The sequence below is a fragment of the Carlito syrichta genome, unplaced genomic scaffold (assembly GCF_000164805.1).
Source record: "Carlito syrichta isolate Samal-C Ts95f unplaced genomic scaffold, Tarsius_syrichta-2.0.1 Scaffold302582, whole genome shotgun sequence".
In the NCBI taxonomy this organism is placed as follows: Eukaryota; Metazoa; Chordata; class Mammalia; order Primates; family Tarsiidae; genus Carlito; species Carlito syrichta.
The window spans coordinates 686,342-713,561 of NW_007246678.1; the positions used below are offsets into that span (position 1 = coordinate 686,342).

Here is a 27,220-nt window from a genome sequence, read left to right on the forward strand (position 1 = left end):
TGATAGCATTAGGGAATGAGGCCTGTGGGAGGTAATTAGATTAAGAGAGTAGAGCCCTCATGAAGGATTGATGCTGCTGTAAAAGGGACCCCAGTGAGACCCATTATATGGGGTTACAGAGAGAAAAGAGCTGTCTACCTATGAGGAAAAGAGTCCTCACCAGACACTAAATCTGCAAGCACCTTGATCTTGGGCTTTTCAGCTTCCAAAACTGTGAGAAATACATTTCTATTGTTTGTAAGTCACCTTGTCAGCTGGATGCAGTGGTTCACCCCTGTAATCCCAGCACTTTGAGAGGCTGAGATGGGCAGATTGCTTGAGCCCAGGAGCTTGAGACCAGCCTAGGCAACACAGGGAAATCGCTTCTCTAAAAATTAAAAAAAAAAATTAGCTAGGTGTGTTGGCGTATACCTGTAGCCCCAGCTACTTGGGATGCAGAGGGTGGAAGGACCACCTGAGCCCAAAAGGTTGAGGCTGCCGTGAACTGTGATCATCAAGATCATGCCACCACACTCCAGCCTGGGCAACAGGGTGAGATTCCCAATTCCCAAAAAAAAACAAGTCACCTAGTCTATGGTATTCTGTTACAGCAGCCCAAATGGACTAAGACAGAACTCAAGAACAGGGAAGGAGAACTGAATCTTCCTGAAACCCACCAGGAGACTGAGTAGTCCTCTCTGCATGTCTCATTCTCTTTGTCATCATCTTATATCATTCGTCCCCATTTTTCTAAGCCACACCAAGACTGTAATCTCCAGCAAGGCACATGAGTTCAAAGGAATCTCATTTGAAGTTTCAAGATTCCTGGGATCAAGCTTGGGTGAGAAGGGCACTTTCTACTCAACTGACTCTAAATAAGGAAGAATATCATTAATAGTAATGGAACTGAAGTAAAATCATGGGTACCATGTTAAACCAAGCTGGCAAAATCAATGATTATAAATGTTCTGAAGAAGTATTAAGTATTTTACTAAGATGATTATACAAACATCTTTAAAAGTTCTAATGAAACCATGATGTTATTATAGTAAAGTGTAAGTCTGGTCCCCTGAAGCCTGCCTGCCACACTGGACTGTGATGGAAGCATATTTCTACTGTGAAAACAGTGAGATGTTGGGGCTGTTACTGTAGTTCAGCTACCCTAATATAGCATTACTATTATAATCAATGGGAACACAGAAACCAATTATGTTCCTTCCAAAATGCAAATCTTCAGTAGTGGCCCATGGTCTACTGAAGTCCTCAAGATGACATGCATGGTCTTCCATGACCTGCTCCCATGCACTGACCCTCCTAAATGTTTCCAAAGTACTGGCACCTGTTCTTCCTCACAGTACTGATCATAACGTATTATGACTAATTGGTTATGCGTCAATCTCTTTTCCTGATTATAAGTCTCCACAAAGGTAGTGGCTGTCTGTCTTCTTTGCAGATGTATCTTCAACACAATAATGTATGTTGGACATATATGCTGAAAGAATAATGTGCTCCTAAATGTTCATACCCCTCTGAAAATTCACGAAATTTTAGTGCCTGGGGGGTAGGAAAAAGCAATTCTCATTTTACTGAAACATATTCTCTTTTAAAACAAACGGTCAATCCCTGAATGTCCAACTAGCTGGCCTAAATGTCTGACAATAATACTGAAATGAAGCCAGAAGTCCTGGGTTAATATTATTCCTTTTTGACTAGAATTTATTTCAAGAACAAATCCTTTATGAATGAATTTTTTATGTTAGGAATCTGAGGTGAAATCACTCATAAATATTTTAAATGGGGAGTGGATTCTGAATTATTTCAGATATGAAGCAACCTGAGAAATATAAAAATCATCACTCTAACTCAAAATGTTCCATTTGTGAGAGTGGCATTCTCAGAGAAGCACAGTATTTTATGCTCCTTAGAAACTTTAGGTTTTAATAACAGTCTTTCCATTAAATATAAAAGTATCTTATATTAAACAGCATCATTCAAGTTTGAGTCTTAAATGTTATTTTAATAGTATCCACAAAAATCTGGTTTAGTCATTAAAATGGCTTATTTTTATTTAAAGAACAATCTATTAGTTTACCCACTATACATAGAGAATTGAATGTTTAAAAAATAGTTTCTTTTTTTATGTGGATTATCTTAATATATGAAGAACCAAATTATTCTTTGGTTTTATTATATGGGAAAAACAACACACAGTCTAGTCAAACAACTTTGTGATATTTATATTCCATTGCACAGATATGGGTCATACAAATTAGTAACACAAGTTATCTCTTAAATTCCAAACATTTTCTAAAATATTATTACAGCAGATACCTAGGATATTAAAACATAAAGGTGGAAATCATTCTCTAAATAGTTAAATATGACACTAAAAATACTGCACATTTTAATTAGAGGAAAATTAAAATGTGTGCTCAAACGCTCTAACAAACTATGCAGCAGGGCAACTAACAACTACAAGTAAGTCACTGTGGTCCATTTTTATGTATGCATATATAAGATTATCATTTAGATAACCCCTCCTCTTGAAAATGCATAATTAAAACATAAAAATTCAGATATATGGTTTAAAGAAATTTTAATTTTCCTAACACTTAAGATCTATGGTGAAGTGTACTATTATCTATGCCTTAATACACTTATTAATTCAAATATAAAAGACACCACACTTGGAAAGAAGAAAATATATTTTTTAAAGGTAATAGTTTTAATTGAATTAATGAGATGAAAAGATAGTGAAGCCCTGTATGCTACTTACATGAAAGAAGATTTTAAAAAATAATCACTGCACAAAATACAAAGGATGGGGTTATGCTGTGGTATTAAATTTTTCTCCATGTTTTTCTTGACTGTTCAAGAACAAATTAAAGTTTCCACAGCAAATTTGTTTTCAAAATGCCGAATTGTGGCACAATTGCTAGCTTCACGCTTCTGAATACCTGTTTGAGAGGAAAAAAAGTTTTCAAAATTTTGTTAATAAACATTTACATAATCTTTGCAGTTATTATTTAGGCATTCAGCAGCATTTCACTCTATATTCCATAAACTTCTATATTTTGAATTAGTTTACAACAGAGAAAATAATTTTTCTCCCTTTTTTGAACCAAGTATCTTAACAGAGAATAGTAACAATGCCATACAGACTGTTTACAAATGTATGAACTCGAAGGTATTAAATATGTTCTATATCTTGCCTGTGGTGGTGTTTGCATGGCTATGTGACTTTGTGGAAACTCAGAACTATAAACCAAAAAGGATAAATTTCACTGTATGTGTAGGTCTGACTTTTTAAAAAAAATTATGAACCAGGAGAATTGTAAAATGTAAGAAATCAAGCAGCTTTCAGATGACTCATCAGGCTGAGGAGAACAGCATTATTACAAATGCTAACAAAAAGCTAGGAAAGCACTTTTACTGAGTGACGTCATTCCAAATAAATCTCAGCACAGTGTATTTAAATGGCACTTCTTACTTTCTACAGCTGCCACTGGACTTTCATTTTATTTTTACAATGATCTTGAAAGGAAAAGGGGAGATACTGTTATCCTTACTTTTCAGGTGAGAAAACAAAGGTTAAGTGATTTGGCAAAGACACAACATTAATTTTGTCCGTGTTCTTAATTCCTCACCCAAATTCCTTTCTAGCTAACCCAACAATGATTATCTTCAACATTATCCAAAAGGCAAACATCTTGCTTAGAATCCAGATTTCTGAGCATATAGCTCAAGAGCTGGTCTTAAGACCCTCTAGATAAAAGGAACCATTTTGGTATTTTTAAATCAAATGGGAGGATGGGAAAGTGGACAAGGTGACTATACGAAAAGTGAGAAACCAACACTACAAGGAAATGATATTTCATGTTGACTTTTAATCTCTATCTCAAGAGTGGATTTTAAGATTATTCTACAGAAATCTGGAAATATGTAGTGACACAATGTAATTTTATTTTCTCACTCACAGTAAGCATATGGATAACAGTGACTAGACTTCACCTAAATTTAGTTTAACACAATGAACTTTTCTGCCAACATGTTAATATTAACCAAGTATTACCTTTAATAGTCTCTCTGCGTTGCAGTTTGTAAGTTTCCTTGTCATGACACAGTCGATAAATAAAAAAACCCAGGTGATCGACATTTTCAATGCGATCAGTAATAACCATATGCTCATGAATCAAATATGACTGAGGCAAATAAGTTCCAGCCTACATTTAGAAAAAGAATATGTTACATAAATATATCAGACATACAGTGAGTAGACTAGAAAAACAGACAAGTCTTAGACACTATAGTATGAAACAGGTTGCTAAACTACCACCCACCTGTAAGTATATTGAAATACAGTCATGTCCATTTGTTTACATATTGTCTATAGCAACAGAATTAAGTAGCTGCTAATATTTACTCTCCAGTTGTTCTTCATAAAAACTTAAAATATAATTTGAGAAATTATATTTTGCCAAAATAAAAACCTTTAAAAAGAAAAAAACAAAACCCATGAACTTTCCTCTTTGCAAAATTCTTAGCTACATTTGGGTAAAATGGGCTCCTATAGGGCTAATTTCTCAAACGGGAATCCCAAGATACTATAATATTATCAGTAATAAAAAATATTAAACATTTTTATACCTTGATGTTAATAATTAACTCCAACAGGTTTCTGGGTGGCATAACAATGGAAGTGTTCAGAGGGATCACATAGCACTTATCCAGGTTAAGATCTAAATAGGCTGTGAGTTTCTGAAAAGAAAAAAATACATTTTGGTTAGATTAGTATTTGTAAGACAGGCAGCAACGGAATCTTTTTTTATTTTTGAAATGGGTCTCACTCTGTCACACAGGCTGTAGTGCATTGGTATGATTAAGGCTCACTACAGTCTCAAAATCCTGGACTCAAGAAATTCTCTCACCTCAGGATCCTGAGTAGTTGGGACTCCCAGCACACCACCACACAAGGCTAATTTCAAAAGAAATTGTTCTTAAAGATAGGGTCTCACTAGTTGCCCAAGCTAGTCTTGAACTCCTGGGCTTAAGTGATTCTCCTGTCTTGGCCTCCAAAAGTACTGGGATTAGAGGCATGAGCCACCACACTTGGCCAAGCAACTGGATTTTTAAGAATAATTTGTACTATTAAAATGAGTTGACTTTAGAATGTGTAAATCGATTAACATTTTAAGAAATTAAGAATTTGGCTGGATAGAGATGGAAACAGAAATGGGAGGAAAAAAATTATTGCTACTAGTAAATAAAATGCTTGTTTATGAAGGGTTTATTTCTGTAATAAGTAATAACAATACCTTTTAAAATTAACTGCAAATACTTATCATCTGTTTAAGAGATTTAGTTCCCTCACTTATAAGCCCAAATGCCCTCTAGGGTATCCATCCATTGTAAATAAAGATGAACTTTTCTCCTCTACACCTAGAATACTTCCATCTTCCTTAGAAAATTGGAAAAATAGTCACTTAAATGACTTATGCTCTGCAGTTCAAATGAAGCAGCCCTGGTTAAGAAAGTCTACTTCACACCTCACAGGATAGTTTTGGGGACTGAGCTAAACCAAGCCATGTAAACATATAGATTTCTAAAAGCTCATTAAGTATTAGTTATTATTATTTACTATTTGCTTTAGATAAGGTTTGTTACTTTAAAGTAATTAATCTTTTTTTTAGTTGAAGTCTCACTCCGTCGCCCAGGATGGAGTGCAGTGGCACGCTCACAGTCATTGCAGCCTCGACCTGCTGAGCTCACCCTTCCAAGCAGCTGGAACTACCAGCACACATTACCATTATTGTTGAGACGAGGTCTTGCCAAGTTGCCCAAGCTGGTCTTGAATTCCTGGACTCCTCCTCTCGCCTCTACCTCCCAAAGTGCTAGGATTACAGGTGTGAGCCACCATACCCAACCAAAGTAAGTTATTAGTTTTCCCAAGTGCTGGGATTATAGGCATGATTCATTGTGCCCAGTTTTTTTTTTTTTTTTCCTTTTGATCATCCACAAACTTCTGAATCCTTATTTGAAAAGACAAAAAATTCTTGACACAAAAATTACTGGAGAAAATTAAACATAAATTAGGTATCACATAATACAGTAGTCCCCTTATCTCAGGTTTTGCTTCCAGAGTTTCAGTTACCTGTAGTCAACCATGGTCTCAAAACGATAAGTACACTACAATATTTTGAAAGAGACCACATTCACATAACTTTTATTACAGCATATTGTTATAATTGTTTTATTATTGTTGCTAATCTCTAACTGTGCCTAATTTATAAATTAAATTTTAATGCAGGTACATATGTACGGTACAGTACATATAGGGTTCGATACTATCTGTGGTTTCAGGCACCCACTGGGGTTCTTGGCATGTATTCCCCACAGATAAAGTGGGGCTTACTGTACTATAATATAATGTCAATTTTCTTAGTTGTGATAATGATGTGGTTATGCAGGACAATATTCTCACTCCTAAGACATAACAGCTTAAGGATTTAGGAGTAAAGTGTCAAATAAGAGAAAAAGAGATGAAGCAAATATGGCAGAATTTTGAAACCAAGTAGAGGATTTTAGGTATTCATTTAAATTTTTCTGAATTATATAAAAATGTTCAAAAGCTGAAGGAAAATGTAGAATGAGAACTTAAAAACAGATGAGCAAAATTATTGATTTCTGCTGAAAATGGGAACACAAATTACTTCTCATCTAAGAAAAGGTGAGCGCATATAAGAAATGATAGTAGTCTGCCAGCAAAGGAGGAACATCCATGAGGTGGACTTTAAAAGTAGGCAAGGTAGCCAGGCTCGGTGGCTCAGTCTGTAATCCCGCGCCTTTGGGAGGCTGAGGTGAGTGGATTGCCTGAGCCCGTGGGTTTGAGGCCCGCCTGGGCAGCGAGTCCTCATCTCTACAATAAATCAAAAAATCAGCCGGGCTTGGTAGCGCATGCCTGTAATTCCGGCTACTCGGAAGGCTGAGGCGGAAGGATCGCCGGAGCCCAGCAGGTCGAGGCTGCGGTGGCCGGGAGCGACCACTGCACTCCAGTCTGGGCGACAGAGTGAGACTCCAACTCAAAAAAAAAAAAAGTAGGCAAGGCAAAGGGAAGAAAGGATAACAAGAAGAAAAGGTCAGGTTAGGAGTCTGCTTCAGACAAAGCAGAGCCTACCAAATGTTAATAGTCTATCTTGTGGGGAAGAGAAACCCAAGTCCCATTTTTAAAGTAAAAACTAAACTCTAAATAGAACAAGTTAGCATATTTTGAATTAAAACTACAAAAAGCATAAGTTAACTTGCATTCTTTTTACAATTCTGGACACTTGGCTCACCTTGTTGAAGTCATGAACAATGTTGGCAGGATCACTATCTGCAAACTCTGGGACAGGCACACTGATGAATTCAACCTCGTCTTCTTCAAAGATCTTAATATTTTCTTCAATTGTCTGGTAGCGAGCAGCTGGGGCATCTGCAGAAGGCTCATTTAAGATGACATCATCTTTGATGTACTTTATTCCACAGTAGTAGACGTCATCCGGCTATAGAGAGTTTAAATACTCGTTTCAGCAATTTAGCACGAGACAGGTTTTTAAATGTAAGCATTACTTAAACTGCTACTTCTATCTAAACAGCATTTTACTTGCAAACGCTTTTAGATGACAAGTCAGACAGTTTAATTACAGAGTTAACATATTCTTTAAGATTAGGTTTTGAAGTATTATTTTTTTTAAAAGCTTCAGAGGAAGGAGAAAAGCAGCTGGTTTTCTCTTTACTTTTTGCAGTAGATAAAAATAGAACACAAAAGCAAGCATCCATACAGGGACAAGTAAATACATAGAAATACCCAAACTACTTCTGCCTGCAGACACTGTTTCTGTAAAAGAATATATTAAGAAACTAATAATGTTTTTCTGAAATAATACACTTTCAAAACTTTTGATGTGGTATACCAATTAAATAATTTTTTTCTTATTAAGTCAAAGAAGGGATAATTTTTCTGAAATTTCTACATGCAACATGTGGTGCTGATTCTTTTCCTTAAACCATATCATTAAGTGGAAAATATCAGATTACAGCAAATCTTTATAATAATGTCTCATTTTTGTAAAAAAAAAATACTTATACAATAAAGATTACGGGTATACAGCAAAACATTAATGCACCAAATGTTATCTCTGGAGAACGAAATTGCAAATGATTTTTTTTTCTGTAGCATTATTTCTTGTAAATAACTGTATTAAAAATGATGACAGGCCAGGTTCAGTGGCTCAGCCTGTAATTCCAGCACTTTGGGAGGCCAAGGCGCATAGATTGCCTGAGTCTGCGGGTTCAAGACAGCCCGGGCAACTTGGCAAGACCGCGTCTCTACAATAAATCAAAAATTAGCCAGGCAGGGTAGCGTGTGCCTGTAGTTCTTGCTACTTGGAAGGCTGAGGCAGAAGGATCACTGGAGCCCAGCAGGTCAACACTAGGGTGACTGTGAGCATGTCACTGCACTCCAGCCTGGGCTACGGAGTGAGACTTCAAATTTAAAAAATTTTAAAAAACAACAAAACATGATGAAATATTTTAGTAATGTCTATCAACATGCTATTATCTTGAATGATATAGAATTACTGGCAGAATGTTTCAAAATTATTTAAATTATTTTAATAAGTTCAAGTTTTGAAATGTTCAAACATTTGAAGTAGTCATAAAAGATTCAAAGTAATGTTCCCCTCAAGATTTCATAAGGAAAAAAACCCAACTATTACCAAGAGAAATTATCACAAAACAGATCATAAATGATAATTAATTAGAAGAAAAATCTATGTCTTAACCCACTGGGATTACTACTAACCACTCTAATTTATAAACAACTTTCATCCTGTGTTATTTCAAAGTCACTGCTGAAGTCACCCAGTTCTTCAGAGAAAACAGTGACTGGGAAAGAGAAAGAGAGACATGGTCCCAATATATTCTGGGTCCAAGAGCAAAAGACTACTACTATGGGTGGAGCCCAAACTCACTGTCAAGTTATAGTCTGTCGACATGACAACATCTGTGGCTGATGTGTGTATTTAATTGGCAATTGATAATATTATACCTCTCAGCCATTAATTATGGTAAGAAAATGAAGGTCTATAAAATCACCTAACAATCTAAATAAACCCTTTAGTCAACAATATTACAAAATAACACTACTCTGCTTTTAGTGACTGTGCATCTAATGGGCTCAGCAAACATATGATGGAGAGATTTTTAAGCATATCATTAAAATAAGATCACCACTCTGGCTAAAGGCCACAGACAAAAAGTACAAGCTTAAGACAAGTTAGAAACAATTTTGTAACACACAAGAAGGAAAGGCAAAAATAAAAATAAAAATCAGAGATAAAAAAGAAATTTGCCACTTACTTGCAGTGCAAAATATTTGTACAGGTATGCTCCTCCTAGAATGACACCTGCAAGCATAAATGCTAGTCCAAAGCACATGCACCAACACCAGGCTCTTCTCTGGCCAACTGGTACCACATCATCTGGGTCCTAAAATATGAAAAAGACAGTCAATATCCTAACTCCAAGCAGAATCACAGAAGGCTCAGGATTGGAAAAGCCTTAAGAATTATCATCATAATAAAGACATGAAGATCAAATGAATTAGGTCTCTCATCAAAACTAACCCAGGAATGATTAAGTGGTGGCACCAGAGCTCACCACAATGGTTCCTGGACTGGAACACTGATCCCATTGGTTCTGCCTACTTCTAACTCTCAACTTCCCACCTGCTAACCCTATCTCAAGCAATAATGCATTCCATAATTTCTATTTTCCATACACAATCTTTGGTTATATCTTCTAACATTTAAAAATTCAGAAAAGGTTATAACATAGCTTTGTTATACAATATAATGATGCTGAGTCTTGTGTATTACAAATCTGGGGCACTTCTATATCAGGTCATGTATATAATTATGTATCAGCCTGCTACAGATAGTTTATATTTCATATCAAGTATAAAGCCATTCCAAACAACCCACAAGAAAAAGTAATAGGAAAATAAGAAGTGACAAAATAAATAATGATAGCAAAATTCTTTGAACAATTATAATTTCAACAGGACAAAGTCACATATCTAGAAATAATCCCATACCTCTACTGCCACACTCTAAATCCCAGTTTGATAAAGTTTTTCACTTTCTTTTTAAGATAGGAATGGAGAAAATATTCAAGAAAACTGACTTATTAAGCCAAGAAACATATTACTAGCATATAATTGCTATAAACTTTTGATTGTGATCCACAAAGAAAATAGTTTAGCATTAGAACATCCTTTGGGGTCATGATACAATTTCCAGACACTTCCACCCTGTAACCTTCTAACTCCATTCCTTCCTTCTGTCACTTAACTTATAGCTAAATTCTGATTTGTAACCAAGTTTATGTGCAAAGGGTTAAGAAAACAAAGGTGACTATGTAAGTAGTCACTCAAGAAATAGTACAGACAGCAAAAGTTCATTCACAGTATGCATATACAGCCGCTTAAGCACATGACTCTGTCCTTTACTTGGAAAACCCAATATGGGGCAGCTTAAGGGAGAAAGCAGACTTGACCTAAACCTATATAATAGAACATAAAGTTAGGAAGAAAAAGTGTACAAATGATACACAAAGACAAGAATGGGGCTATAAAACAAGGATATGGTTGAAGCAAAAATTCAACTAGGAATGAAAGCTAAGGGTGTATGTTTTCAATTCTAAGATAAGGAATTTTAACTTGATACCATGGCGAAAAGTTCAATCCCAGATGCCAAAGCAACCAAGAACAATGTAATGCTAGATAGTGTGCTTCTAGGTTGAGGTTTTAAACATGGATTTTAATAGTGATGACAAATACTGCTTAATCTTAGCATCAGATCAATTTTTTGAGAATGTTACACTGTAGAACTTGTCAATACAGTAAGTCCTCTACGTACATCCCTTCAAATTGCAAACTTTCAAAGATGTGAATGTGCTTTCACATGTCTAATGTCTAATCACATCTGTCTTGCCCTCTGTCTATTGCTGATGATACTTCAACTCTACCATCTCTTACCTCCTCTCCCTCCTCCAGTCAGTTAACTCTTCTTGCTTGTTCACTCAATACCAGCCCCTGTATGCCAACTGTTGTACTGTACTGTATAAGACAGTAAATCTATATAATAGGATATAAAGCTAGGAAGATACACAAAGATGGGTCTAGAAAACATGGATGTGGTTGAAGCAGAATTCAAGTTTTGTTCAAGTTTTTTTTAGTTGGAGTCTTACTCTGTTACTCAGGCTGGAGTGCAGTGGCACACTCACGGCCACCCCAGTGTTGACCTGCTGGGCTCCGGTGATCCTTCACCTCAGCCTTCCAAGTAGTGCTTCCAAGTAGTGCTACCACGTCTGGCTAATTTTTTATGTATTGTAGGGACAAGGTCTTGCCAAGATGCCTGGGCTGATCTTGAACCCGTGGCCTCAGGCAATCCACTCACCTTGGCCTCCCAAAGTGCTGGGATTACAGGCTGAGCCACTGAGCCTGGCCCAGGTTTTGTTCTTAGTAAGTATATACTATGTACTTTCCAAAGTACTGCAAGATTAAAAATGTTTACGTATTCTTTGTGTGAAAAGTATTATAAATTTACTCAGTACAGTATGATGTTAGTTAGGTACCTAGGCTAACTTTGTTGGACTTACAAACGCGTTCTTGGAACAAGACTCATTTGTATGTAGAGGACTTACTGAATACTGTTTGTGTAAGCCAACAAGTGCACTGCAAGGAATAGGTATGTAATGAGAATAAGCCTAGAAGAATTTTTTAAGTCATGTTAGTTATCCCATCTGTGAATGTACAAGAACTCCACAAAGTCATAGGTATTGCAAAACTTAAATGATAAAGTATGCATCTTTTGCTTAAGCTCTTGTCTGACGTAAATATCCAAGGAGATAAGAAACTGCTCCTAACATAATTAATTTTAGGGTGGAGGGAGGGTGGGGGGAATGAAAATGACAGATGGAAATAGTTATTTCCAACATCTGATATCAGCTGCTGAGACAGCCAAATGTGTGCACACACCCACCCTGTTTGGCAGGCTCTCTCTTCCAATAGTACATAAATGAATAGTCAAAGAGCACGGGCAGATATCTGCAAAAGAATACGCAGCCTCAACTGTCAAATTGATGACAAGTTTCAAGGCCTTTTCATATATCATTTTAAACTGTCACAAATAATCATTTTGAGAATAAATTATAAATGTCTACTATGTGCCAAGAGCTGTGCCAGGCACTAGAAATATATCCTCTGCCAACAGAGACCAGTTGGATCAGTATGGAAAATAGATAAATATGCAAAGAGAACATAAATATGACATGGGCTCTAACAGGAAAATGCACAGAGAGCACACAGGAGAGGATGATTCTGAGGAAGACCTCCCAGGGGAGAAAATATGCGAGTGGAATGATAAAGGACAAATATTCATTACTTAGGCAGAAAACAGAATTAAAGGAAATTATATGTAAGGCAAAGAAGGAATAAAGTCATGGAGCAAGAATGCATGACATTTCCAAGGGCCACATATGATATGGTGGGGAGGGATATGAGACATGAAGATGGAGAGGTCACTGGGGCAGGTCACAAAGGGCCTTTGTAAACCATGCTATGAAGTTTGAATTCTCATTCATTCAATAACAATTAAAAATTTTTTCAATCCACGGGTCAATTTATTCAGCACCTCAACAATGTGGAACATGACTTAAGAATTGGAAAATCTGGCTGGGCCCAGTGGCTTAGCCTGTAATCCCAACACTTTGGGAGCACGGAGGTTCAAGACCAGCCTGGGCAACTTGGTGAGACCTCATCTCTACAATAAATCACAAAAACTAGACACACGTGGTGGCATACACCTATAGTTCCAGCTACTTGGAAGGCTGAAGCGGAAGGATAGGCTAAGCCTAGCAGGTCAAGGCTGCGGTGGTTGTGAGTGCCGCTGCACTCCAGCCTGGGCGACAAGAGCGAGACTCCAACTCAAAAAAAAAGAAAAAAGGAATTGGGAAATTTAAAATAAGAGTCTTTGAATACCCTAACTGTAGACACAAAGTCCATGCATCACTGTCTTGTACTTCATAAAAGAGCTATTAAGTCTTCAAAGTCTATCTAATCTTTTTTCTCTAAATTCCTACTTGATCACTTTTCTAACTTTCATTAGAATAATTAACATATATAATGTATCTCTCTTTACTAGGTTATAAGGTTCTCTGAGTATCCATTCATATTTAGATTACATTACTGGTAGCTCTATCCCAAGTTTGGTACTTAGTTGGCATTCAAATAGTTGATAAGTGCAGCAGACACTCTCACTGTCCTGCCTGTTGTGCCCTTCACAATATGGCTTTCCTTTAATAAATCTCTTCCCTAAAAAAAAAAAAAGAAAAAGTTGGTGAAGGAAACTTAGATTTTTTTAAAAAGCTCAGCTATTTTTTTTTAATTCAAAGTTACATCAGCAGCCAGCATGATAATGAAGGAAGGGGGAGAAGCAACATAACAATGCCTGACATAAAACTGTGGCTATTTAACAAACAATAGGAGCCCAGTTCAACATTTATTAAGGGTCTCTATTTGCAATGTACTGTGCTAGATTCCGTGGGAAATTCAAATGTGATTAAGACATAGCTCATACCGTGAGCAATTTATGGTCAAGAATTAACATAATGTATGACAGAAAAATGATGTTCCATATTATAATCTGAGTCATGGAGAAGAGATTAAAGTACATTCAGGATTAAGAAATTTTTAATCTAAGAGATTAAGTGTTTTTAAAAAATGATTAAATCTTAACACTTGAAAGAGTAACCTTTACTTCAGGAAAAAAGCCACATATATAAGATTTAAGAAAAACCCCATGACCATCTCAAAATATATAGAAAATGTATTTGACAAAATTCAAACTTTCTAGTTATAATAAAATTTCTTCATAAACCATTAATAGCAAAAGGTGAATTCCTTTAACATTAGTAAGGCTAGTATCAAAAACCTATAGTAAGCATCATGCTTAATGGTGCCCTTTCAAGTCAGGAATACAGGGATACCCATTATAATTTGGTTGTTTGTTTCCATATAACACTGTACTAGAGATCATAGCCAGTACACAAATGATAAGAACAAGATTAGGTGTAAGGATTAGAAAAAAGAAAAAAATAGTTATTATTTGTAAATAAATCTACTTATGTAGAAAATCTAAGAAAGCCAAATTATTCAAAATAATTAGAGTTCAGCAAGATTGTTAAATATCAATAATCAAAAATCAACTGTGTCGAAGATTTGTATGTGAATTTTCATGGCATCATTATTCACATACCAGTCCCAAACTAGAAACAATTCAAATAGCCATCAACTGATGGATGAATAAATTGTAGTATATTCATACCATGAAACACACTGTAATAGAAAGGAACAAATAACACACACCAGCAGGGCTGAATGTCAAAAAAACATGCTCCATAAAAGAAATCTAACACAAAAGACTACTCACTATATGATTTCATTTTTATGAAATTCTAGAAAAGGCAAAACCATAATGACAAAAACCAGATTCATGGCTGCCATGGCCAGGGGTTACAGATGAGGAGACTGACTACAAAGAGGCATAAGGAAACTTATTAGAGTAATGGAAACGCTTCATACCTTGATTGTTGGAGTGGACGTACAACTTTATACAATTACCATAAATTCAACCAAGCTATACACATAAAATGGGTGAGCTTTACTGTATGTAAATTATATTTCAATTTTATTTTTGGAAAAGTCACATAAACATTTAATCTTTGCCAGCTTAAAGCAAAAAATAAAAATTTTTAAAAATTAGAAAAAAAGAAAAATCACAGAAACATAATTACTGACCCCCCAAAAATGCAGGCTACGTAGTTTATAATACTAAAGTATATGTAAGTATATGATATTTAAAATTTTTTAAACATATAAAATATACTACAGGTTCTCTATATTTTGTATGCTTGAAATAAAAAGAAAAAATCACTAAGATAAGAGCTTCTTCACTGGGGTATACATACACAACTTTACCTGGCCTAATTTAAAACAAATCACTGAAACATTTCCTCCCTTGTACTGCAATAAAACTGGTGCACCTTAAATTGTGCTTATAAGATAACAGAACTCCCACAGGTGCTGTACAATTATCATCTCATTAATCTTCCTAAGCCTCAAGTTTTTAGCCCAGTTTATAATAATGAAGACACTGCAGCACATGTTGGCCTATAACCACCTCTCAACAGTTGATACATAAAGACATAGCTTTCAAAAGCATTCTCTCTTACACAGTACTAATTTCTGATTTAAATAACTCAGCGTCAGATGATAAAGTCAAATTACTTAAAAAGCTATATTTGAAGCAAAATGAAAGATAAATTGTTTTCTGGTACTTCAATTAGTTAAGAATTAGGTCACCTCAATCAGTTCCCTGAAAGGCTTTAGTAAATGTGCTTCAATTACAAACTTAAACAAAATGCAATTTTCATATAATTTTTATTATGTTCTCAAACTAACAAGTCACTTCACATACTTAGGCAATTCTATCTGAACCTTCTTTATAGTATGAGTGAAGCTTTTAAGAGACATTTTTCAAAGTTCTCAGATAAATTATTTTGTATTACTAAAGCAAATGCAAAAAACAATGTTTTAGAAACAAGAATACTAAAAAGAAATACATCTCTGAGAGTTAAAAATTACAGTCCCAAAAAAAGAAAAAGTATGGAAATAAACCAATACAATTTATTTAACTCAGAATATACTGAAACTTCAGAAGTAGATATAGTTACTTGGAAACACGGTACATTTTAAAACATGTTGGGCAATATAGGTCAATATGGGAGTGCACAGGCTGGTTGTCCATAGATGTATTGTTTGCTCTGTATAATGTTTTCCAAAACAAAGAAATAGCTGCCAATGTTTTAAAAATTCAATGATTTTAAAACTGGATTTCCCATTAACATTCTACAGTTTACAACTCTTTTATCATTTTTTTCCCTACTTAAAGGCCAGATATTCCAAGTTCTTTTCTACAATGTTGCCTGGTTTTGAACGCTGATCTTCATTTTCAGCGATGACTGAGTATACTTCCTTCGGAGAATCTAATTATCTCAATCAACCTAAACTACTTCCCCGCATAAAGGGTTTTGAGGTCTGGGTTTTAGAGACAGGTATTTGTTCTATTCACCTGATTTCTACATTAGGTTTCTTTCCTCTGTATGGAAGCATCAAAAAGACATAATCTGGTGATTACCAAATATATCTGTTGTATGTAAAACTACATCTCTGGCTAAGACACCAAACATTTGTTCGCATTTTCCTTCATTCACTGAAATCAGTATCTGAACTTTGCTTCCTAATTTGCCTTTTCAAGTAAGACTGCTACTGTCTCAACTGTGGTGACAAAGTCCACATGAATAATTTTACATCTGACACATAAAAGGAAGCAGTTTTTCAAGTGACTGGCATTATATAGACAGAAACAGAAAGCTGCTCACTATGTTTGTTGGTACCATACTATATTTCTCAAGGACCTCTGACTGTCCATATGGATTTCATTTAGTCAAGTTAAATTAGAATTTAGAATCATAATTAGGAATTACACCAACATATTATGCTTAATAAAGTTATACTTTATTCTATACTTGGAATAGGGGAAGGTTTAAAAAAGGAGAACTTACTTTGAAATTACAATGTCTACAAAATAGATTTCTCATTAACATACTTTTTTGTTAAGTCCCACAATATATAAGCAACAATACAGGAAAAAAATAAAATTTTAGAGTCATTGCATAACAATGTTACATGTGAGAAATCTGAGATCTGAACCAAATTATTAGAATCATATAAAATTAGCACAGGCCTAGGTTAAAGAAAAATAGTTCAGAACTAAAAAAAAAAAAAAAAAGCAGACAATGCAGTTAGGACTGGATCATAACTTAATCACTTTTATATCATTAGGGACAAGCAGAGTATCTAGTGCAAAGTAGAAAACTAATATATGAATATTAACTTAAAAATCTTTTTTCTACATAGTTTAAAAGATGACCATCATTTATATAGTGTTTACTCAATCTACATTATAGATAACTGTACTAGTGATAATATTTTATGAGTGAAATTTTAGCAGATTTTCAAATTCATATTGGTGAATAAAAGGTAACGGTATAGCAAAAAGCAAGCCTAGACCAGAACAAACAGGCAGATGTTTCTAAATGACAGCTTTATATACAAATGCTATTTATTGCTAATAATAGCCTTTATCAAGGATAGAGAAATTGGTGAAGACATATTTTTTTTTTTACCACTGGCTGAATCATGAGTTCATATTGCTCCCAATAAAAATTATCAACTGCCTTCCTAAACATTTTAAGAATAGGAATGCTCTATTCTCATATAATTCATTATAAAATTAAGTATCAAGCTCAGGAGTTCAAGACCAGCCTGAGGAATATAGCTAGACCTCGTCTCTCCAAAAAGTAAAAAAATTAGCTGGGCATGGTGGCACACGCCTATAGTCCCAGCTACTCTAAAGATTGAGACAGAAGGATCGCCTGAACCCAAAAGGTCAAGGCTGTGGTGAACCATGATCATGCCATTGCACTCCAGCCTGGGTGACAGAGTGAGACTTTGACTCTAAAAAAAATAATAAATAAAATAAATAATAAATAAGTGTCAAGATTAAAGAAAAAAAGAACAAAGCTACACTGGATTTACTTTGTATAAATGTTGGCTTTAATGTCATTAAACAAGATAATTATTACATATTCATATTCACACATGGATAATTTAATTTACAAAGCAGAACTTTTGATAAGAAAGTCCCAAGTGTATTCCTCTGAAACTACAAAATGATTTAAAAATATCGATAGTTACAGAAATCTTCTGTCCAAGTTTGGAATTTTAAAAGTTAAACAAAATGACTAGGAGAAAAAGCTAATTCCAGTTCTTGCAATAAGATATTTGTCTCTTTACAATGAGCAAGTGAGAAGTACTTTGACCCTACAAGCTCTACTGCCTTGCACCAAAAGCATGTACAATAAATACTCAGTAGTAGTATTTGATCCTGCTCCCTTACTCTACCACTCTCCTGGCTCTTGGATCTTGTAATTTTCTTGTGAAAGCAGAAAGATATTTAAGTATGTTGTAATTAATTTGGTTTACATAATTGGCTGTCTTTCCTAGCTAAGCTATGTTTTTGGAAAGTTTAAGTGCTTAGTAATTTTAAAGTTCCTAGTACATATCTGGCTATGTAGTAGGTGCTTCTAAATATATGATCAATACAGTTCTCAGAAATAAGAAATCCCCTATGGAAGTACCATGAAAGATCATTTAGGCCAATATATAATTTATAGATAAATATAATGAGGTCCAAAGAAATGAAGTAAAATTATCTTTTTAATATTACAGAGCTAATAAGGTCTGGATATTATCTTAACTCCACGTGCATCTTAAGGAAGGAAACGCATGAAGCTTTTAGGTCAATCACCTGACTAAATAGCTTAGGTAAATTAATTCTGATAATAAATCAAGTGACACCATGTCACACTCAGATAATAATACTCATATTTAGCCAGAATCTACATAGCCTGAATTTCTACAGAATTCTGCTATTGTAATAGGTGTACTTAAATTTAGCCACACTCATGCTAAGACTACATGTGTTAACTATTTCAAAAGCAGTACTGTTACTTTAAATGTTGGCAAAACTAATAGAACTTTTCTCTGTTGTTCATCAAATTACCAAAAATAGTAGCAAAAAGTATTCAAATCATATACATAAAGTACAAACAATAAAGGAAAATAACTCAGGCACACCAGTATATAAGCATTTCAAAATAATGAAAAAGGCAAAATGTTAATTACTAAAATGAAACCTAAGTAAAGTTTGTCAAAGTAATAAAACCACAAAGCAAAAATCACGAAGTTTGGTAGTGAGTTGTCTCTAAAATTCCTCATGAAGGAGACAGTCCTGGAACTTTGAAGAGGGAGTTCACAGGATGCCTCATCTATATTTCTAGGTCATTCTGTCTGATCTTAAGTTAGTGTTAATAATAATTCAGATAGATTCCATTATTATCCATTATTAATTATCATTAAGTCCATTTTTAGAGTAAAGGGAAATATTCTAATACATCTTTAAATAGTTATCAAGGTCAGGCTCGGTGGCTCAGCTTGTAATCCCAGCACTTTGGGAGGCCGAGGTGAGAGGATTGACTGAGCCCGTGGGTTCGAGACCAGCCTGGGCAACTTGGCGGGACCTCTTCTCTACAATAAATTAAAAATCAGTCAGACATGGTAGTGTGTGCCTGTAGTTCCAGCTACTTAGAAGGCTGAGGTGGAATGATTGCCGGAGCCCAGCAGGTTGATGCTAGGGTGGCCATAAGCATGCCAGCCGGGGTAATGGAGTGAGACTCCAACCCAATAGATCGATAGACAGACAGACAGATAGATAGATATTAAGTTAACTGAGATGAAGTTCTGATATAGGTTTGTAGTTAAATGTTTATCTTTACTTCTTCCTGAAAGCTCAATAAAGTGATAGTAAGGGGATAAACAAACCTTAAGCCACAAAGAATGAAAATAAATGAAAGAAGACAAGTCACATGAATCAAAATTTTGAAAGCTGAAAGCATAGAAAAGAAATACCAAAGCATAAGGAGAAAATCTCAAGCCTCTGGAGGACCTCAAAAAAAACTCACACACCAAGAACCAGGAAGCAGAATGGCATCACACCAGAAGATAATGGAGCAATGTCATCAAAATGCTAAGAGAAAATTAATGCTGACCTAGAATTTTATACCCAGGTCAATGATAGAATACAGAAAGAATAAAGATGCTCATATGTAAGGCTTAAAAAAAAACTCTCACTTTTTCTTTCATAAAACTGCAGATCAAACATGGGATGGAGGCCAAGGCAATTCCAAGATAATCATCCTGGACATCTGTACAGCAGCATACCTAGAGTGCAGCCAGACTTAAGAATAATAGGTGAAAATCATCAAAAAAAATGAATCTCAGTAATTTATCTGGTGAGCCTGATGATGCACTGTCAGAGTCTGAGGATGAATTTGCAATAAATATACTGAAAATTAAGGAAACTTCCATGCTTCCAAGAAGCATGATTAAATCCAGGGGAAATTAAAAACTTTTATACAACAAAGGAAGTAAAATAAAGGTACACTACATTACTTAGATGTAAATAATATTTATGTCAATTAAAATAAAAGCAGTAAATATCAATTTGACCAGAAATTGCTATAACCATACCAGGAGAATAGATTATTGTATAAACGTAAATATATAGAAAAAACAAAACAGTCACCTTCCTTTTAGATATTACCAGTAGAAAATATCTAAAACTGCAAAAAAAGAAAAGAAACCATAAAGAGTAGTATAAACAAGCCATAAACAGTAGTATAAACAAGTTAGAAGTTCTCCAAAGGTCCAGGAACAACCTTTCAGAGGATCCACAGGTCAAACTATTTTCATAATAAAACTGAGACACTGTTTTTTCCCTTTCATTCTCCTGACAGAGGAAGTTTCACAATATGCTAAAAGCAGAAGCTGATATGAGAATCCAGCTGTCTTCTATTAAGCTATTCAGTAAAGAGCAATGCACAATGTAAAAAAAAAATATATTCTTAGTCTTCTTAAATCGTTCTGGTTGTTTGTAAATATATATAACCTACATAAACCAAAAGCCCTTTGGAATCTTGAACAATTTTTAAGACTATAAAGAGGTTTGAGACCAAAATGCTTGAGAACCACTGATTTGGGAAATAGGGAGTTAAGGTCACTATGTACATACAAATGGGCAGGTTGCTTCTAGCACAAGGTATGCCAGGCCAAGGGGGATCAGGGGAGTTAGAATCCAGTCCAAGCTCTTCTCTCCAAAACACCAGAGAGGACAACTTTTTCTAATTTGCCCAAAGTCAGAGTATGGTCTAGTGTCCACCCTGCTAATAAAAGGCGAGAAGTGGCTAAGGAGTGAACGTGATTGCCTCAAATTAATCTATGGGAATAGAAATTAGAATAGTGGCTGCCTGTAAGGAAGAAGGAGAACAAATTGTAAAAGGTCATGAGATAACTATCTGAGTTGATGGTAATGTTCTATCTTGATTGAAAGTTAGAGTCAGGTATACACATTTAAAATCATCTAACTGTACACTCAAGATTTGTGCATTTTACTGTGCACAATAATACTTTAATTTTTTGAAAAGTGTGTTCCTCTGAGATAGGACAGGACTATTTTGCATTTTAAAACTAAGTAGTACTTTGGTAAAGTCCAAAATTCAATTGTAAAGCTTCTAGTAACATCTCTTACATGATGTAGAAGTATACATTTTAAAATGTAAATGGATATAGCCATTGAACTATGGGTTTTTATGTTGCAGGAATGAATCCTTGCCAGAACACCTTGCTGGAAAAAATGTACCAACAATATTATTATGTAATTGGCATGTGAGATAGGGATAAGCAGTAATAGTAACACAAGAAGAAATCTTCCAAAACAAGAATGAAAGGAAAGTGGGATTTTAATAACAGTTGTTGATATCTATTCTTAACTCTATTACAGGCATTGAGCTAATCTTACCGAAGTTCATTATATTTCCCATTTTGCTGATAGAGAAACTGAGACATAGACGGTTAAAACAACTTATCCAAAGTATCACATTAAGTGGTAGAGACAAAATTCATGCCTCAATTTTCAATCACTAGACAGTACTACTTCCTAAACAGCATCCCAAGCCCCATTCAGTCAGATACTGGGCAAAAAGAAATACTATTCTTTTAATTTATTTCCCAACCATTTAAAACTGTAAAAATCATTATTACCTATGGGCCATAGAAAAAATAGAAAGCAGGCCATATTTGAGCACATGGGCCATAATTTGCCAGCCCTGCTCTCCACTTTAAGAGAGACTGTAAAACAGCAGCCATAGCAGGCCTTCAGCATTTTGTGCTGAAATTCTTGCATGAGTTTAAATAAAAGTCCTGATTTCTAGCTTGCCTTTAAAATTGGAGGGTGGAACAATACCAGACCCATTTTTTAAAGGTAAAAACAAAGAATGTTCTTACTTAGTTTGCAAAAAGCCCAGTTTCTTTATTAATCTGCTTGGGTCTAGAAGGCATTGAGTTTGCCATCTCTGATTAACATGCCAACCATTGCTCTAGGTAAAATGGATAGGCTTGGAAAATTTTATATCCTAGTACTAAAATAAAAGCAAGGAAAAAATGAATTAAAGAACTATAAAATAAAAGATTAAAAACTGATAATGTAGAACTAGACAGACTGGCTTATGAGCCAATAACAGCAACACAAGAACTGATATTCCAAAAAAAGAATGATGAGGGGAGGTAAGTGGACTTTTATAATAGCAGCTGATACCTATTGAAAATCATTTTCCCAGCAAAAAAATGGATCTTCTTTTGAATGCTGCAGTGATTCAAGTGAATTAATTAACAATACTTTTTAGTTTTTATATAAAATAATTTAAAACATTATAATCATAAAAAATAATTTAAGAATTATCCCTTATTCTGAAAACAAACTTGTTTATTCAATTATTAGTAACATTTATATGACATTATATTGTAGATTTCCTTAAAGCTATTAAGTATATCATAAATACTGATTAAAGGGGATATCACAATCAATTGGAGATTTTTAAAAATTATGCTCTTAGGATCATATCTATAATTTCTACTTTTTACCTTGTAAAGACTTTCATTGTTAAGTTATAGGCAAAAAAAACTGGAGCCAGGAAATAGCTATTTTTATATATGACATAAGCATAGTGTCAATGTTAATGTTTTCTACATCAATTAGGCAAAAACCACCTCATTCAGAAATTCAGGATTGTTAAATCCTATATTTTAACAGGTAGCAGTTATGACCTGAAGTCTTTGGTAGGAAAGCCCTTAATTCCTTTTTCTTTAGTCGTTAAGCTCTACAAAAAGTACCACATTTGTCAAAAAAGTATAAGAGGATGAATTTATTAACGCCTTTTTTTTCCCCTGGATATTCTTCTGACACTATGATATACAAAGCAAGTCAAGAAGCTTCTGTTAAAATACTAATTCAGAAAGTAGTACAGTATTTCCTTTTGGAAAAATAATGTGACTTTTGAACAGACCTCCACTTAAGTTATGGTATGATAAAACTAAGAAACAAAATGTCCCACAATTACTACCTAGTGCACTTTTTATGTATATTTACATGCAATCAAACTTTGGCAATGCATAAACACCTTGCAAGTTAAAGTCTAAAACAACTTAAATAGGCCTACACCATAAATGTGTTTGAGATATTTCTGTTTAAAAAAATACTTCTATTCATATCAAACTCATTAATGTCAGTGTCGAATTCCTGAGGTTCTGCAGGCTTATTATTATACCAAGGATCATATACTTGCTTCTGTCTAGTTGGGAAGACTACAATCCTGTCAGGTAATTTGTCCTTCAATTGCACAATATGCAATTTTGCCCACCATTCCACAACCAGTAGCATCCTGTCCGGGATATGAATATTTACTAGGAATGTGAACACAGGAGTTCCTGCCAAAGCACTTGGGATGCACAGAGGCAATTCTTTTGTCTCCCAGCATTAACCCTTCACTTCAGATATCAATGCCCTCATGGAGAACCAACTTTTAAGGACTATAAAAGTTTTGCTGGCTAATGTTTGCAAACACGAAATTACATAACGAGGTAATGAGATGCACTTTGGTTAAGAACAAAGCTCTCAACTCCTTCTCTAAAGATCAACAGGTTTCAGTAAATGTCCAGTCATGTATTTTACGGCCCTCCTCCCATACCCCCCCAAACATAAAAACAAAAACCACCAACACAAACAAAAAGCTACATTTACCAAACCCCTTTGGTCCTAATTGTGCAAACAGAGAAAATCATAAAGTGCAAAGTAGGGTCCAAATGGCCATTTTGTGATGGGTAACTCATAACTTACTGGGTTAGTCAGCACTGACTTTCTCTCACACTCTCATCCTGCCCTTTTCTATCCTTTACAGGCCCTTCACTTTCTCCCTTTTAAGAATATCTACAAAGTAGGGCAGAGGAAACAACTCTGTTTATCTGCAAAACAGCTGTGGGGATGCCTATCAAACAAACTTAAGCTTTTCTGAGGCTTGATATTGGGAAAGGGGTTTCATAAGCAGGCATTGCAACAAACAGTTGATGACAACTTCACTGTTCTACAGTGAGGTAACCAAAAATGAAAATTTGTTTTATTATGTAATACCTCTATCCATAGCCGATCTCTTTGATCCACTCTACTTGATATGAGGGAAGAATATAACATGTTAAACACAGAAAGGAAGAAAGGCAACAATCTGGTTAGGGTGAGGTTGTAGTTGTTATTTTTCACAATTAAACAATACAATTCCTGCCAAGTATAATTATATAATCCTAGCATCTTCATAGAATTTTGGAACTAGAAGAGTCCTTACAGACCATCTGGTCCTACCCTCTCATCTTACAGATAGGAAAACTAAAAATTTAAGCCCAAGATCAAGCAGTTACATAATGATAAAACTGGGTCTTCTGATTCAGTACATTAAGTATTTTCTTCAATATTTACACATATACAACAAACAATTTTCCAAGGTTCAAAGTTATGGACACAAAAATAAATAAGTGAATTGCTGTCTGTAACATAAAACACATATACAGTTTCAAATTCACTTCCATTACACAAAACAGATCCTACTCTTGCTGTTCTTATAGTTCTAAAGAGCTTTGTGCCTACTGAGACAGGTGGAGGAAGGTGAAAACAAGGGGAAAATGCAGGAAAGAATAAACAGCAAGCTAGTTGAGATAATATAATCAACAGAAATGGCTCTTGGGATTAACAATTACAGAACTGATAGGACTGAAAAATGGAGCAATGGAATTGCTTCCGCAGAGTTCTTACCCTGCAGAGATAAAAAAAAAAAAAGAGAGAGAGAGAGAGAAGCAGTGTAAAAGTACTGGAATGCATGTTATATAAACCAGCTGACTAGAATGATCAGAATTCCTGTGGCATAAGATAGTTGAATCTGCATTTTAAAACCAGAATTCCAGATGATACAGGAGCAGGCGGTCCTTAAGAGCACATTTTGATAAACACTGGTCTATGAATATTGTGGTCCGGGTTAAAGAAGTGCACAATTCTTGTTCAGGAGTTCTGGGCCATTAACTAGCTTGGTTTGATCTTTTCAACCAGCCAGGCAGAGGAAATGCCCCAGGCAAAACACACCAGGCTGATTCTGTTCCCAGTCTAGGCTTTGTCAAACAAGGTGCCTGCCACAGTCACCCCCAAGGAGACAGAGAACATTATGTAATCACTGCCCAAGCTCTAAGATGAGGAGAACAGTTCTTTCACAAGTGCCTGTCATTAAGTAAGATTTTCTTTTAACCATTAAACGACTGATTATAAGGAATCTACTTGTAGAGAAATATTTTGTCACCCACTGAAGAAGTCTTTCAGCTTAGAGCTGGAAAGAGTCAATCATTTTGTATCTACCAATTCATCCATGACTGCTGTGTGGGTGCAAAAGGAGACTCTGGCCCTCACTGTTAGTCCAGTAGATTTTTTTTGGATATGGGGGTTGGAGAAAATAAAAAATGGAAAGCAAAGCACAAAGCTCCGAATGGTTACTTTTTATTGCTGTCATAACCACAAAATTTAAATATGGTGAACTTGAGAGAAATTCTGAGAATCTGAAAACAGGGTCACTATTTTGAAAATAACAAAAATTGTTAAAAGTCAGATTTAAAGGCGTTCAACAAATGTAATTCTGATGTTTGTGCAGTTTCAAATCTCCTTCACTACAGCAGAACAGAGAAAAGCTGTTTGAAGTGACATCATCCCATGCTTTCTCTATCTCTCTCTCTTTTTTATGGGAGGAGTTATATTTGTTTATAGGAATTTAAGTATATATATTAAAAATAGCATTAAGATTATCTGAGACTGTTGTGACTAAGTACTTGGCTACCAACCTATTTTAGGTACCATAAATGTTAGATAAACAAAGGGCTAGGATAATAATTTGGTACTGGAACTTTTCGTCTTTGCATTCCAAACATTTTCTTTTAAGACCAAGACTGCTAGCAATGGCTGCAGAAAAACAATACCAATACCAAACCACAACCTTTAATCCTTTTAGGGAATCAGTTCACTGTCCTATTTCAAAGCAGGGCAGTCATTTAAAAATCAACCCCTGACGTTTCTGTTTTTAACTAGAACATTTCCAGAAAACAAATACAGGCACGTACAGACTGCCATTGTATTCTAAATTTTTAATAGTATATAAGTGGCCTATTTTTGAGTAATAATTTTTATTACACCATATAAAACTCCTATTACTAGTATCTGGCACACAAATTTTTTTTTACGTTAAAACTAATTTTACCTTACTGATAATAGGTTCTGAAAAGTGCTAACAAAAAAATAAGCAAAGCAACATAACGTCTACAGTCAATTTCTAGTTTTTGCAGCGTACGGAGAACCTGGTAACAAGAGGATGTGGGCTTTCTTTTTTACCTTGAGACAACTACACTCATATTTAAACGAATGTTAACTGTAAGCCGCTAAAAGTTAACACAATAGCGGCTCCACTCCTACTTTTTATGGGGGGGAGGGTGTTTGTGAAATGGAGAATTTTGTTAAGGACCTGGGGGAAATTTTCTTACGTTAGTTTCATTTAGCAGAAGTCCTCACAAAGAGCTGATATAATTCAAAAGCCAACTGTTGGCTTTACCTTAACACCCACATAGTAATCACCGACCTTTCCCAGGAATATCTGCTTTAATTATAAAACAGACAGCTAAAACAACTCCGGGCAGACTGTCATCTCGCCTCCCCCAGACCCCACGGTGAAGTTCACCTGCCATTACTGAAGGGCTGTGCAAAAAGGAGGTTAAAAAAAGAAAACGCTTTCAAAACTAAGACGCTTCCAGTTGCTGGACTTCGTCCAAGTGCTGTTCGGTCTAGAAACGAAAGTAGGAAACAACAGAGGTTTAGGCTTGTAATGATGTCAGCCATTTTAGGTACATTATTTATACTGGGGAGAAGTGCCAAACTCGGCTGTTGTTTTGCCTGTCGCCGCCTGTCCCCAGGTCGAGTGAGCACCGCCCGGACCGCACCGACGACAGGAAACTCGGCGCAATTCTCCAACCGCCACCCCCCACCCCCCA

At 35.2% G+C, this 27,220-nt stretch overlaps 1 protein-coding gene across 2 annotated transcripts in view; it reads right to left on the minus strand.

Moving 5' to 3' along the window:
• Window positions 1-2,019: 2,019 nt before the first annotated feature.
• ITM2B (integral membrane protein 2B) overlaps window positions 2,020-27,220 on the minus strand; it is a 25,794-nt gene continuing 593 nt past the window's right edge. For both annotated transcript variants that reach the window (XM_008056953.1, XM_021711778.1), the window contains 5 exons: window positions 9,379-9,507; window positions 7,314-7,520; window positions 4,627-4,737; window positions 4,052-4,202; window positions 2,020-2,936 (listed from right to left, as the gene is read on the minus strand). In XM_008056953.1, the coding sequence (XP_008055144.1) occupies window positions 2,851-2,936; window positions 4,052-4,202; window positions 4,627-4,737; window positions 7,314-7,520; window positions 9,379-9,507 (684 nt within the window). In that variant the 3' untranslated portion in view covers window positions 2,020-2,850. The remainder of the gene's footprint in view (window positions 2,937-4,051; window positions 4,203-4,626; window positions 4,738-7,313; window positions 7,521-9,378; window positions 9,508-27,220) is intronic.